General features: G+C 47.5%; 1 protein-coding gene across 1 annotated transcript in view; it reads left to right on the top strand.

Moving 5' to 3' along the window:
* The window catches only part of LOC135570217 (probable JmjC domain-containing histone demethylation protein 2C), a 120,056-nt gene that overhangs the window by 51,719 nt on the left and 52,055 nt on the right, over window positions 1-16,282 (top strand). Inside the window, 1 exon segment of the mRNA XM_065016331.1 lies at window positions 11,062-14,654. Coding sequence (XP_064872403.1) covers window positions 11,062-14,654 — 3,593 coding nt within the window.

Here is a 16,282-nt window from a genome sequence, read left to right on the forward strand (position 1 = left end):
CCATGTCCTAGTTATTCCTACTGAGGGCTGTTCTACTGTTATACACCATGTCCTAGTTATTCCTACTGAGGGCTGTTCCTAGTTATTCCTACTGAGGGCTGTTATACACCATGTCCTAGTTATTCCTACTGAGGGCTGTTCTACTGTTATACACCATGTCCTAGTTATTCCTACTGAGGGCTGTTCTGCTGTTATACACCATGTCCTAGTTATTCCTACTGAGGGCTGTTCTGCTGTTATACACCATGTCCTAGTTATTCCTACTGAGGGCTGTTCTGCTGTTATACACCATGTCCTAGTTATTCCTACTGAGGGTCTGTTATTCTACTGTGTATACACCATGTCCTAGTTATTCCTACTGAGGGCTGTTCTGCTGTTATACACCATGTCCTAGTTATTCCTACTGAGGGCTGTTCTGCTGTTATACACCATGTCCTAGTTATTCCTACTGAGGGCTGTTCTGCTGTTATACACCATGTCCTAGTTATTCCTACTGAGGGCTGTTCTGCTGTTATACACCATGTCCTAGTTATTCCTACTGAGGGCTGTTCTGCTGTTATACACCATGTCCTAGTTATTCCTACTGAGGGCTGTTCTGCTGTTATACACCATGTCCTAGTTATTCCTACTGAGGGCTGTTCTGCTGTTATACACCATGTCCTAGTTATTCCTACTGAGGGCTGTTCTGCTGTTATACATACACATGTCCTAGTTATTCCTACTGAGGGCTGTTCTGCTGTTATACACCATGTCCTAGTTATTCCTACTGAGGGCTGTTCTGCTGTTATACACCATGTCCTAGTTATTCCTACTGAGGGCTGTTCTGCTGTTATACACCATGTCCTAGTTATTCCTACTGAGGGCTGTTCTGTCCTAGTTATTCCTACTGTTATACACCATGTCCTAGTTATTCCTACTGAGGGCTGTTCTGCTGTTATACACCATGTCCTAGTTATTCCTACTGAGGGCTGTTCTGCTGTTATACACCATGTCCTAGTTATTCCTACTGAGGGCTGTTCTGCTGTTATACACCATGTCCTAGTTATTCCTACTGAGGGCTGTTCTGCTGTTATACACCATGTCCTAGTTATTCCTACTGAGGGCTGTTCTGTCTGTTATACACCATGTCCTAGTTATTCCTACTGAGGGCTGTTCTGCTGTTATACACCATGTCCTAGTTATTCCTACTGAGGGCTGTTCTGCTGTTATACACCATGTCCTAGTTATTCCTACTGAGGGCTGTTATACACCATGTCCTAGTTATTCCTACTGAGGGCTGTTCATGTTATACACCATGTCCTATTATTCCTACTGAGGGCTGTTCTACTGAGGGCTGTTATACACCATGTCCTAGTTATTCCTACTGAGGGCTGTTCTGCTGTTATACACCATGTCCCTAGTTATTCACTGTCCTAGTTATTCTGAGGGCTGTTCTACTGTTATACACCATGTCCTAGTTATTCCTACTGAGGGCTGTTATACACCATGTCCTAGTTATTCCTACTGAGGGCTGTTCTGCTGTTATACACCATGTCCTAGTTATTCCTACTGAGGGCTGTTCTGCTGTTATACACCATGTCCTAGTTATTCCTACTGAGGGCTGTTCTGCTGTTATACACCATGTCCTAGTTATTCCTACTGAGGGCTGTTCTGCTGTTATACACCATGTCCTAGTTATTCCTACTGAGGGCTGTTCACCATGTCCTGTTATTCCTACACCACCATGTCCTAGTTATTCCTACTGAGGGCTGTTATATACACCATGTCCTAGTTATTCCTACTGAGGGCTGTTCTGCTGTTATACACCATGTCCTAGTTATTCCTACTGAGGGCTGTTATACACCATGTCCTAGTTATTCCTACTGAGGGCTGTTCTGTGTTATACACCATGTCCTAGTTATTCCTACTGAGGGCTGTTCTATATACACCATGTCCTAGTTATTCCTACTGAGGGCTGTTCTGCTGTTATACACCATGTCCTAGTTATTCCTACTGAGGGCTGTTCTATACACCATGTCCTAGTTATTCCTACTGAGGGCTGTTCTGCTGTTATACACCATGTCCTAGTTATTCCTACTGAGGGCTGTTCTGCTGTTATACACCATGTCCTAGTTATTCCTACTGAGGGCTGTTCTGCTGTTATACACCATGTCCTAGTTATTCCTACTGAGGGCTGTTCTGTCCTGTTATACACCATGTCCTAGTTATTCCTACTGAGGGCTGTTCTGCTGTTATACACCATGTCCTAGTTATTCCTACTGAGGGCTGTTCATGTCCTAGTTATTCCTACAGGGCTGTTCTGCTGTTATACACCATGTCCTAGTTATTCCTACTGAGGGCTGTTCTGCTGTTATACACCATGTCCTAGTTATTCCTACTGAGGGCTGTTCTGCTGTTATACACCATGTCCTAGTTATTCCTACTGAGGGCTGTTCTGCTGTTATACACCATGTCCTAGTTATTCCTACTGAGGGCTGTTCTGCTGTTATACACCATGTCCTAGTTATTCCTACTGAGGGCTGTTCTGCTGTTATACACCATGTCCTAGTTATTCCTACTGAGGGCTGTTCTGCTGTTATACACCATGTCCTAGTTATTCCTACTGAGGGCTGTTCTGCTGTTATACACCATGTCCTAGTTATTCCTACTGAGGGCTGTTCTGCTGTTATACACCATGTCCTAGTTATTCCTACTGAGGGCTGTTCTGCTGTTATACACCATGTCCTAGTTATTCCTACTGAGGGCTGTTCTGCTGTTATACACCATGTCCTAGTTATTCCTACTGAGGGCTGTTCTGCTGTTATACACCATGTCCTAGTTATTCCTACTGAGGGCTGTTCTGCTGTTATACACCATGTCCTAGTTATTCCTACTGAGGGCTGTTCTGCTGTTATACACCATGTCCTAGTTATTCCTACTGAGGGCTGTTCTGCTGTTATACACCATGTCCTAGTTATTCCTACTGAGGGCTGTTCTACACCATGTCCTAGTTATTCCTACTGAGGGCTGTTCTGCTGTTATACACCATGTCCTAGTTATTCCTACTGAGGGCTGTTCTGCTGTTATACACCATGTCCTAGTTATTCCTACTGAGGGCTGTTCTGCTGTTATACACCATGTCCTAGTCCTACTGAGGGCTGTTCTTATTGTCCTAGTTATTCCTACTGAGGGCTGTTCTGCTGTTATACACCATGTCCTAGTTATTCCTACTGAGGGCTGTTATACACCATGTCCTAGTTATTCCTACTGAGGGCTGTTCTGCTGTTATACACCATGTCCTAGTTATTCCTACTGAGGGCTGTTCTGCTGTTATACACCATGTCCTAGTTATTCCTACTGAGGGCTGTTCTGCTGTTATACACCATGTCCTAGTTATTCCTACTGAGGGCTGTTCCTACTGAGGGCTGTTATACACCATGTCCTAGTTATTCCTACTGAGGGCTGTTCTGCTGTTATACACCATGTCCTAGTTATTCCTACTGAGGGCTGTTCTGCTGTTATACACCATGTCCTAGTTATTCCTACTGAGGGCTGTTCTGCTGTTATACACCATGTCCTAGTTATTCCTACTGAGGGCTGTTCTGCTGTTATACACCATGTCCTAGTTATTCCTACTGAGGGCTGTTCTGCTGTTATACACCATGTCCTAGTTATTCCTACTGAGGGCTGTTCTGCTGTTATACACCATGTCCTAGTTATTCCTACTGAGGGCTGTTCTGCTGTTATACACCATGTCCTAGTTATTCCTACTGAGGGCTGTTATACACCATGTCCTAGTTATTCCTACTGAGGGCTGTTCTGCTGTTATACACCATGTCCTAGTTATTCCTACTGAGGGCTGTTATACACCATGTCCTAGTTATTCCTACTGAGGGCTGTTCTGCTGTTATACACCATGTCCTAGTTATTCCTACTGAGGGCTGTTCTGCTGTTATACACCATGTCCTAGTTATTCCTACTGAGGGCTGTTCTGCTGTTATACACCATGTCCTAGTTATTCCTACTGAGGGCTGTTCTGCTGTTATACACCATGTCCTAGTTATTCCTACTGAGGGCTGTTATACACCATGTCCTAGTTATTCCTACTGAGGGCTGTTCTGCTGTTATACACCATGTCCTAGTTATTCCTACTGAGGGCTGTTATACACCATGTCCTAGTTATTCTACTGAGGGCTGTTCTGCTGTTATACACCATGTCCTAGTTATTCCTACTGAGGGCTGTTCTGTTTATACACCATGTCCTAGTTATTCCTACAGGGCCATGTCCTAGTTATTCCTACTGAGGGCTGTTCTGCTGTTATACACCATGTCCTAGTTATTCCTACTGAGGGCTGTTCTGCTGTTATACACCATGTCCTAGTTATTCCTACTGAGGGCTGTTCTGCTGTTATACACCATGTCCTAGTTATTCCTACTGAGGGCTATTCCATGTCCTAGTTATTCCTACTGAGGGCTGTTATACACCATGTCCTAGTTATACACCATGTCCTAGTTATTCCTGAGGGCTGTTCTGCTGTTATACACCATGTCCTAGTTATTCCTACTGAGGGCTGTTCTGTCTGTTATACACCATGTCCTAGTTATTCCTACTGAGGGCTGTTATACACCATGTCCTAGTTATTCCTACTGAGGGCTGTTCTGCTGTTATACACCATGTCCTAGTTATTCCTACTGAGGGCTGTTCTGTTATACACCATGTCCTACCTACTGAGGGCTGTTATACACCATGTCCTAGTTATTCCTACTGAGGGCTGTTCTGCTGTTATACACCATGTCCTAGTTATTCCTACTGAGGGCTGTTCTGCTGTTATACACCATGTCCTAGTTATTCCTACTGAGGGCTGTTCTGCTGTTATACACCATGTCCTAGTTATTCCTACTGAGGGCTGTTATACACCATGTCCTAGTTATTCCTACTGAGGGCTGTTCTGCTGTTATACACCATGTCCTAGTTATTCCTACTGAGGGCTGTTCTGCTGTTATACACCATGTCCTAGTTATTCCTACTGAGGGCTGTTCTGCTGTTATACACCATGTCCTAGTTATTCCTACTGAGGGCTGTTCTGCTGTTATACACCATGTCCTAGTTATTCCTACTGAGGGCTGTTCTGCTGTTATACACCATGTCCTAGTTATTCCTACTGAGGGCTGTTCTGCTGTTATACACCATGTCCTAGTTATTCCTACTGAGGGCTGTTCTGCTGTTATACACCATGTCCTAGTTATTCCTACTGAGGGCTGTTCTGCTGTTATACACCATGTCCTAGTTATTCCTACTGAGGGCTGTTCTGCTGTTATACACCATGTCCTAGTTATTCCTACTGAGGGCTGTTCTGCTGTTATACACCATGTCCTAGTTATTCCTACTGAGGGCTGTTATACACCATGTCCTAGTTATTCCTACTGAGGGCTGTTATACACCATGTCCTAGTTATTCCTACTGAGGGCTGTTCTGCTGTTATACACCATGTCCTAGTTATTCCTACTGAGGGCTGTTCTGCTGTTATACACCATGTCCTAGTTATTCCTACTGAGGGCTGTTCTGCTGTTATACACCATGTCCTAGTTATTCCTACTGGGGGCTGTTCTGCTGTTATACACCATGTCCTAGTTATTCCTACTGAGGGCTGTTCTGCTGTTATACACCATGTCCTAGTTATTCCTACTGTTCTGCTGTTATACACCATGTCCTAGTTATTCCTACTGAGGGCTGTTCTGCTGTTATACACCATGTCCTAGTTATTCCTACTGAGGGCTGTTCTGCTGTTATACACCATGTCCTAGTTATTCCTACTGAGGGCTGTTATACACCATGTCCTAGTTATTCCTACTGAGGGGTGTTCTGCTGTTATACACCATGTCCTAGTTATTCCTACTGAGGCCTGTTCTGCTGTTATACACCATGTCCTAGTTATTCCTACTGAGGGCTGTTCTGCTGTTATACACCATGTCCTACTACTATTCCTACTGAGGGCTGTTATACACCATGTCCTAGTTATTCCTACTGAGGGCTGTTCTGCTGTTATACACCATGTCCTAGTTATTCCTACTGAGGGCTGTTATACACCATGTCCTAGTTATTCCCACTGAGGGCTGTTCTGCTGTTATACACCATGTCCTAGTTATTCCTACTGAGGGCTGTTATACACCTTGTCCTAGTTATTCCTACTGAGGGCTGTTATACACCATGTCCTAGTTATTCCTACTGAGGGCTGTTCTGCTGTTATACACCATGTCCTAGTTATTCCTACTGAGGGCTGTTATACACCATGTCCTAGTTATTCCTACTGAGGGCTGTTCTGCTGTTATACACCATGTCCTAGTTATTCCTACTGAGGGCTGTTATACACCATGTCCTAGTTATTCCTACTGAGGGCTGTTCTGCTGTTATACACCATGTCCTAGTTATTCCTACTGAGGGCTGTTCTGCTGTTATACACCATGTCCTAGTTATTCCTACTGAGGGCTGTTATACACCATGTCCTAGTTATTCCTACTGAGGGCTGTTCTGCTGTTATACACCATGTCCTAGTTATTCCTACTGAGGGCTGTTCTGCTATTATACACCATGTCCTAGTTATTCCTACTGAGGGCTGTTCTGCTGTTATACACCATGTCCTAGTTATTCCTACTGAGGGCTGTTCTGTCTGCTGTGATACACCATGTCCTAGTTATTCCTACTGAGGGCTGTTCTGCTGTTATACACCATGTCCTAGTTATTCCTACTGAGGGCTGTTCTGCTGTTATACACCATGTCCTAGTTATTCCTACTGAGGGCTGTTCTGTCTGCTGTGATACACCTTGTCCTAGTTATTCCTACTGAGGGCTGTTCTGCTGTTATACACCATGTCCTAGTTATTCCTACTGAGGGCTGTTCTGCTGTTATACACCATGTCCTAGTTATTCCTACTGAGGGCTGTTCTGCTGTTATACACCATGTCCTAGTTATTCCTACTGAGGGCTGTTATACACCATGTCCTAGTTATTCCTACTGAGGGCTGTTCTGCTGTTATACACAATGTCCTAGTTATTCCTACTGAGGGCTGTTATACACCATGTCCTAGTTATTCCTACTGAGGGCTGTTCTGTCTGCTGTGATACACCATGTCCTAGTTATTCCTACTGAGGGCTGTTCTGCTGTTATACACCTTGTCCTAGTTATTCCTACTGAGGGCTGTTATACACCATGTCCTAGTTATTCCTACTGAGGGCTGTTATACACCATGTCCTAGTTATTCCCACTTAGGGCTGTTATACACCATGTCCTAGTTATTCCTACTGAGGGCTGTTCTGCTGTTATACACCATGTCCTAGTTATTCCTACTGAGGGCTGTCTGCTATTATACACCATGTCCTAGTTATTCCTATTGAGGGCTGTTCTGCTGTTATACACCATGTCCTAGTTATTCCTACTGAGGGCTGTTCTGTCTGCTGTGATACACCATGTCCTAGTTATTCCTACTGAGGGCTGTTCTGCTGTTATACACCATGTCCTAGTTATTCCTACTGAGGGCTGTTCTGCTATTATACACCATGTCCTAGTTATTCCTACTGAGGGCTGTTCTGCTATTATACACCATGTCCTAGTTATTCCTACTGAGGGCTGTTCTGCTGTTATACACCATGTCCTAGTTATTCCTACTGAGGGCTGTTCTGCTGTTATACACCATGTCCTAGTTATTCCTACTGAGGGCTGTTATACACCATGTCCTAGTTATTCCTACTGAGGGCTGTTATACACCATGTCCTAGTTATTCCTACTGAGGGCTGTTCTGCTGTTATACACCATGTCCTAGTTATTCCTACTGAGGGCTGTTATACACCATGTCCTAGTTATTCCTACTGAGGGCTGTTCTGCTGTTATACACCATGTCCTAGTTATTCCTTCTGAGGGCTGTTATACACCATGTCCTAGTTATTCCTACTGAGGGCTGTTCTGTCTGCTGTGATACACCATGTCCTAGTTATTCCTACTGAGGGCTGTTCTGCTGTTATACACCATGTCCTAGTTATTCCTACTGAGGGCTGTTCTACTGTTATACACCATGTCCTAGTTATTCCTACTGAGGGCTGTTCTACTGTTATACACCATGTCCTAGTTATTCCTACTGAGGGCTGTTCTGCTGTTATACACAATGTCCTAGTTATTCCTACTGAGGGCTGTTATACACCATGTCCTAGTTATTCCTACTGAGGGCTGTTCTGTCTGCTGTGATACACCATGTCCTAGTTATTCCTACTGAGGGCTGTTCTGCTGTTATACACCTTGTCCTAGTTATTCCTACTGAGGGCTGTTATACACCATGTCCTAGTTATTCCTACTGAGGGCTGTTATACACCATGTCCTAGTTATTCCCACTTAGGGCTGTTATACACCATGTCCTAGTTATTCCTACTGAGGGCTGTTCTGCTGTTATACACCATGTCCTAGTTATTCCTACTGAGGGCTGTCTGCTATTATACACCATGTCCTAGTTATTCCTATTGAGGGCTGTTCTGCTGTTATACACCATGTCCTAGTTATTCCTACTGAGGGCTGTTCTGTCTGCTGTGATACACCATGTCCTAGTTATTCCTACTGAGGGCTGTTCTGCTGTTATACACCATGTCCTAGTTATTCCTACTGAGGGCTGTTCTGCTATTATACACCATGTCCTAGTTATTCCTACTGAAGGCTGTTCTGCTATTATACACCATGTCCTAGTTATTCCTACTGAGGGCTGTTCTGCTATTATACACCATGTCCTAGTTATTCCTACTGAGGGCTGTTCTGCTGTTATACACCATGTCCTAGTTATTCCTACTGAGGGCTGTTCTGCTGTTATACACCATGTCCTAGTTATTCCTACTGAGGGCTGTTCTGCTGTTATACACCATGTCCTAGTTATTCCTACTGAGGGCTGTTATACACCATGTCCTAGTTATTCCTACTGAGGGCTGTTATACACCATGTCCTAGTTATTCCTACTGAGGGCTGTTCTGCTGTTATACACCATGTCCTAGTTATTCCTACTGAGGGCTGTTATACACCATGTCCTAGTTATTCCTACTGAGGGCTGTTCTGCTGTTATACACCATGTCCTAGTTATTCCTTCTGAGGGCTGTTATACACCATGTCCTAGTTATTCCTACTGAGGGCTGTTCTGCTGTTATACACCATGTCCTAGTTATTCCTACTGAGGGCTGTTCTGCTGTTATACACCATGTCCTAGTTATTCCTACTGAGGGCTGTTATACACCATGTCCTAGTTATTCCTACTGAGGGCTGTTCTGCTATTATACACCATGTCCTAGTTATTCCTACTGAGGGCTGTTATACACCATGTCCTAGTTATTCCTACTGAGGGCTGTTCTGCTGTTATACACCATGTCCTAGTTATTCCTACTGAGGGCTGTTATACACCATGTCCTAGTTATTCCTACTGAGGGCTGTTCTGCTGTTATACACCATGTCCTAGTTATTCCTACTGAGGGCTGTTATACCCCATGTCCTAGTTATTCCTACTGAGGGCTGTTATACCCCATGTCCTAGTTATTCCTACTGAGGGCTGTTATACACCATGTCCTAGTTATTCCTTCTGAGGGCTGTTCTGTCTGCTACTGTTCCCTATACACCTATGTCCAGAGTTATTCCTATATAGAACACTACTGTTGACCAGAGTCCTATTCCCATGTCACTAGTTATTCACCTGAGGGCTATTCCCTGCAGAACACTACTGTTGACCAGAGCCCTATTCCCTATATAGAACACTGTTTGACCAGAGTCCTATTTATTCAAAACACTGTTGACCAGAGCCATATTCCCTATACAGAACACTACTGTTACCAGAGCCCTATGTCCTAGTTATTCCTACTGAGGGCCCTATTCCCTATATAGAGCACTACTGTTGACCAGAGCCCTATTCCCTATATAGATTACTGCTGACCAGAGCTATTCCCTATATAGTGCACTACTGTCCTAGCCCTATTCCTATAGAACACTACTGTTGACCAGAGTCCTATTCCTATATAAAACACTTATTCCCTATATAGAACACTACTGTTACCAGAGCCCTATTCCCTATATAGAACACTACTGTTGACCAGGGCCCTATTCCCTATATAGAACACTACTGTTGACCAGGGCCCTATTCCTATATAGAACACTACTGTTGACTAGCCCTATTCCTATGAGGGCACTACTGTTGACCAGAGCCCTATTCCTAGTTATTCACTACTGTTGGCCAGAGCCCTATTCCTATATAGTACACTACTGTTGACCAAGCCCTATTCCCTATATAGAACACTACTGTTGACCAGAGCCCTGTTCCCTGAACACTGTTGACCAGAGCCCTATTCCCTACACTACTGTTGACCAGAGCCCTATTCCCTATTAGAACACTACTGTTGACCAGAGCCCTATTCCCTATATAGAACACTACTGTTGGCCAGAGCCCTATTCCCTATATAGTACACTACTGTTGACCAAAGCCCTATTCCCTATATAGAACACTACTGTTGACCAGAGCCCTATTCCCTATATAGAACACTACTGTTGACCAGAGCCCTATTCCCTATATAGAACACTACTGTTGACCAGAGCCCTATTCCCTATATAGAACACTACTGTTGACCAGAGCCCTATTCCCTATATAGAACACTACTGTTGACCAGAGCCCTATTCCCTATATAGAACACTACTGTTGACCAGAGCCCTATTCCCTATATAGAACACTACTGTTGACCAGAGCCCTATTCCCTATATAGAACACTACTGTTGACCAGAGCCCTATTCCCTATATAGAACACTACTGTTGACCAGAGCCCTATTCCCTATATAGAACACTACTGTTGACCAGAGCCCTATTCCCTATATAGAACACTACTGTTGACCAGAGTCCTATTCCCTATATAGTACCCTACTGTTGACCAGGGCCCTATTCCCTATATAGTACCCTACTGTTGACCAGAGCCCTATTCCTTATATAGAACACTACTGTGTGGGAATAGTGTGCCATTTGAGATGTAGCCTATGACTTCCTGTCTGGTCTGTCGTTGAGTGTTATTTATTTCTCTCCTCAGGGATTTGAAGGGTTTTGTGGACCCCATCAGAACCATCACTCTGGCCCACCTGAAGCAGGAGCAGGACCGCAGCAGAACCCCGACCGGGAAGGACAGTCACCTGCACCAGCTCTACCTGGAGGCCTGTGATAAACAACAGCAGCAGCAACAGGAAGCAGGGCAGAGGGACCGGGCCAGTCAGTATAAGGAGGAGAACAGACGGATCCTCCAGGAGAGCATTGAGGTGGCCCCCTTCACCGCTAAGATCCGCTCCAGTGAGACCGACAGGGAGCTTAACCCCTACCCCCGGATCCCCTCGCTCCCCTCCCTGCCCCACCCCTACCCCCGGATCCCCTCGCTCCCCTCCCTGCCCCACCCCCAGCGCCTCCACCAGGAGAAGGAAACGGAGCCCCCTGCTGCAGACCTGTATCAGTTTCAACAGCAGTCCCAGCACAGTCTCCCCCCCAGTAACTACTTCACTACCCTGTCCAACAGTGTGGTCAACGAGCCACCGCGTCTCTACCCCTCTAAAGAGCTCAACTCGTACTTTGACAAGGTGAGCAGGGAGCAGGAGTCTGCAGCAGCCTCTAGTCTCTCTCTGGGAGGAGGGGCAGCGTTCAGCACCAAGTCCCTGTCCAAACCCCCTCCTCTCATCAAACACCAGGCTGATGGGGAGGGTCTGCTAGGGAAGATATCAGAGCAGCTGAACCAACAGGTAAACTTATCCAACGCACAGAGGTATCGTCTCAGTACCATAGTCAGCCCTGTTAGTCCAGACCTCTCGCCTTCCTCCAGTCAGAGCCAGAGTCAGACCCGAACCCACTGTCAGACCCAGAGTCAGAGCCAGAGCCAGACCCGAACCCACTGTCAGACCCAGAGTCAGACCCAGAGCCAGACCCGAACCCACTGTCAGACCCAGAGCCAGACCCGAACCCACTGTCAGACCCAGAGCCAGAGTCAGACCCAGAGCCAGACCCGAACCCACTGTCAGACCCAGAGTCAGACCCGAACCCACTGTCAGACCCAGAGCCAGACCCAAACCCACTGTCAGACCCAAGCCCAACTAAGGTGTATGCCAGCTCTGCACCGTGCCCCTGTGTTCCACCCTCCTATCCAGCAGACACTGGACAGGAAGGAGGCGGGCTACGGCCGTTTGTCTCCACCCACCCTGACCCCCATCCAGCCAGTCAGCTCGGCCGGTAAGGTGTCTGAGCAGCAGAAACCGCCCACCCTTCTGCCCGAGCTACGGGAGGTCAGCGCCGTGTGTAAGGGCGGGGCAGCGATGACCTCATCCGAGGTGTGGCGAGCCGGCGACTCTCAGAGCCACGACAAGCTGGGATGGCATTCTGAGAGGAGCCCCGGCAGGAAGCCTGGGGCCACCACGGCGTCTGTTATCGTCCGTCCCTCTACGCGTATAAAGTACGACGGCTCGCCAGGCGCCAAGTCCTCTTCCTCGGCCAAGGACTCTCCGACGGGGAGGATGTTCCCAGGCGGCAGGCCTCAGACAGTCTGTCTGAAACTGGCCTATGAGAGAGACGGGGAGTCTAGAGGGAAGGTGATCCTGCCAAACACTAGCTTGGAGGAGGCTGTGCAGCAGTACAATAACAACTTTATGAGAGTGTCCCAGTCTCCGGGAAACTTCCCGGTCTCTGTCTCGGCTGCTGCCAACTCTGTGTGCAATAGGAGTAGTGATGTGACTAGGGCAGTCTCCAACATGGCTCCCTACGGTGTGCTGAGTAGAACCTACTGTGGGCCCAACACCTCCAGCGCTAGCAGGACAGAGAGCTGTGGCCCTCGGGGCAGGGCCTTCCACTCAGGGCCTGGGTTAGAACCAAGGGTCGAGCTCCAGCAACAGGAGGGGAGCTCCTCCAGAACCTCATCCCCCAACCTGCACCCCGGCCCCAGCCTGGCCAGCAGCACCCAGGCCTCTCCCAACCCCAGCCAGTCCTACTATGGGAGCTTTATCCATCTGAAGAAGCACAAGGCAGCGTTGGCAGCAGCCCAGCAGTCCAGAGGTCCTAGCAGCAGCACCAGTGGTAGTGGTCCTGAGAGCCTGATTGAGCCATCTAACAGTAAAGCTCTTCACATCTCCCCTCCACCTCCCCTTGCCTCGGCCTCAGCCCTGAACCACAGAACCACAGCAAGCCCAGGATCACATCAAGCAGGAGCTAGCCCCAGTCCTGGCCCCCTCCCCAATGGCCAGATGCACCAGAGCCAGTCTCAACCAAACTACCACAAGCTGAAGAAGGCCTGGCTCACCAGACACTCAGAGGAGGACAGAAACATAAACACTATGATGAAAACAGAGGAGGCTGATAAGGCTGTTACCACCACTGTGAGCCCCTCTGTGTCGAAGGCTGTTACCACCACTGTGAGCCCCTCTGTGTCCAAGTCTGTTACCACCACTGTGAGCCCCTCTGTGTCCAAGTCTGTTACCACCACTGTGAGCCCCTCTGTGTCCAAGTCTGTTACCACCACTGTGAGCCCCTCTGTGTCCAAGGCTGTTACCACCACTGTGAGCCCCTCTGTGTCCACGTCTGTTACCACCACTGTGAGCCCCTCTGTGTCGAAGGCTGTTACCACCACTGTGAGCCCCTCTGTGTCCAAGTCTGTTACCACCACTGTGAGCCCCTCTGTGTCCAAGTCTGTTACCACCACTGTGAGCCCCTCTGTGTCCAAGGCTGTTACCACCACTGTGAGCCCCTCTGTGTCCAAGTCTGTTACCACCACTGTGAGCCCCTCTGTGTCCAAGGCTGTTACCACCACTGTGAGCCCCTCTGTGTCGAAGGCTGTTACCACCACTGTGAGCCCCTCTGTGTCCAAGTCTGTTACCACCACTGTGAGCCCCTCTGTGTCGAAGGCTGTTACCACCACTGTGAGCCCCTCTGTGTCCAAGTCTGTTACCACCACTGTGAGCCCCTCTGTGTCGAAGGCTGTTACCACCACTGTGAGCCCCTCTGTGTCGAAGGCTGTTACCACCACTGTGAGCCCCTCTGTGTCGAAGGCTGTTACCACCACTGTGAGCCCCTCTGTGTCCAAGGCTGTTACCACCACTGTGAGCCCCTCTGTGTCGAAGGCTGTTACCACCACTGTGAGCCCCTCTGTGTCGAAGGCTGTTACCACCACTGTGAGCCCCTCTGTGTCGAAGGCTGTTACCACCACTGTGAGCCCCTCTGTGTCCAAGGCTGTTACCACCACTGTGAGCCCCTCTGTGTCCAAGGCTGTTACCACCACTGTGAGCCCCTCTGTGTCTGAGATGATGATGATGAAGCCTTGCACTGTCACTCTGATTGCCTCTACCTCCAGTGATGTGGAGATGAAGATAGAAGAGGTCAAAGGTCAGGAGGACAAGATGGCCGCCGAGGACAGGATTACGCGGCGTGGGAGCAAGAGGGTGTACGACCACGACTCGGCCTCAGAGAGCGGAGAGGACTCCAGCGAGAGCAGCAAGCAGGAGCAGAGGGCGAAGAGGCAGCCCAAACCCACCTACAAGAAGAAACAGAACGACATGCGCAGGAAGAGAGGAGACGAAGAGAAAGATGAGGATGAGCTGAAACACAACGGGATCTTTAGGAGCGCCAGGGAGAAGACCAAGCTGAAACTGTCCAGCAACAGTAAGTCTAGAATTAAAGGGACATTTCAAAATGTTTCAACTTCAGATTCACCCTCACCAGCACCACCCCAACACCAACATATCATCTCCACCCCAACACCAACATATCATCACCACCCCAACACCAACATATCATCACCACCCCAACACCAACATATCATCACCACCCCAACATATCATCTCCACCCCAACACCAACATATCATCACCACCCCAACACCAACATATCATCACCACACCAACATATCATCACCACCCCAACACCAACATATCATCACCACCCCAACACCAACATATCATCACCACCCCAACACCAACATATCATCACCACCCCAACACCAACATATCATCTCCACCCCAACACCAACATATCATCACCACCCCAACACCAACATATCATCACCACCCCAACATATCATCACCACCCCAACACCAACATATCATCTCCACCCCAACACCAACATATCATCACCACCCCAACATATCATCACCACCCCAACATATCATCACCACCCCAACATATCATCACCACACCAACATATCATCACCACACCAACATATCATCACCACCCCAACATATCATCACCACCCCAACACCAACATATCATCACCACCCCAACATATCATCACCACCCCAACACCAACATATCATCACCACCCAACATATCATCACACCAACATATCATCACCACCCCAACATATCATCACCACACCAACATATCATCACCACCCCAACACCAACATATCATCACCACCCCAACACCAACATCATCATCACCACCCCAACATATCATCACCACCCCAACACCAACATATCATCACCACCCATCACAACACCAACATATCATCACCACCCCAACACCAACATATCATCACCACCATCCACCAACAACATATCATCTCAGCACCCCAACACCAACATATCATCCACCACCAATATCCAACACCAACATATCATCACCACCCCAACACCAACATATCATCTCCACCACCAACACCAACCCCAACATCATCACCCACCCCAACACCAACATATCATCACCACCCCAACACCAACATATCATCACCACCCCAACACCAACATATCATCACCACCCCAACACCAACATATCATCACCACCCCAACACCAACATATCATCACCACCCCAACATATCATCTCCACCCCAACACCAACATATCATCCAGCACCAACCCAACACCAACATATCATCACCACCCCAACACCAACATATCATCACCACCCCAACACCAACATATCATCCCACCCCAACACCAACACATCAACATATCATCACCACCCCAACACCAACATATCATCACCACCCCAACACCAACATATCATCACCACCCCAACACCAACATATCATCACCCCAACACCAACATATCATCACCACCCCAACACCAACACACCAACATATCATCACCACCCCAACACCAACATATCATCACCACCCCAACATCACCACAACATATCATCACCACACCAACATATCATCACCACCCCAACACCAACATATCATCACCACACCATATCAACACCAACATATCATCACCACCCCAACACCAACATATCATCACCACCCCAACACCAACATATCATCACCACCCCAACACCAACATATCATCA

This window comes from Oncorhynchus nerka, unplaced genomic scaffold (assembly GCF_034236695.1).
Source record: "Oncorhynchus nerka isolate Pitt River unplaced genomic scaffold, Oner_Uvic_2.0 unplaced_scaffold_1020, whole genome shotgun sequence".
In the NCBI taxonomy this organism is placed as follows: domain Eukaryota; kingdom Metazoa; phylum Chordata; class Actinopteri; order Salmoniformes; family Salmonidae; genus Oncorhynchus; species Oncorhynchus nerka.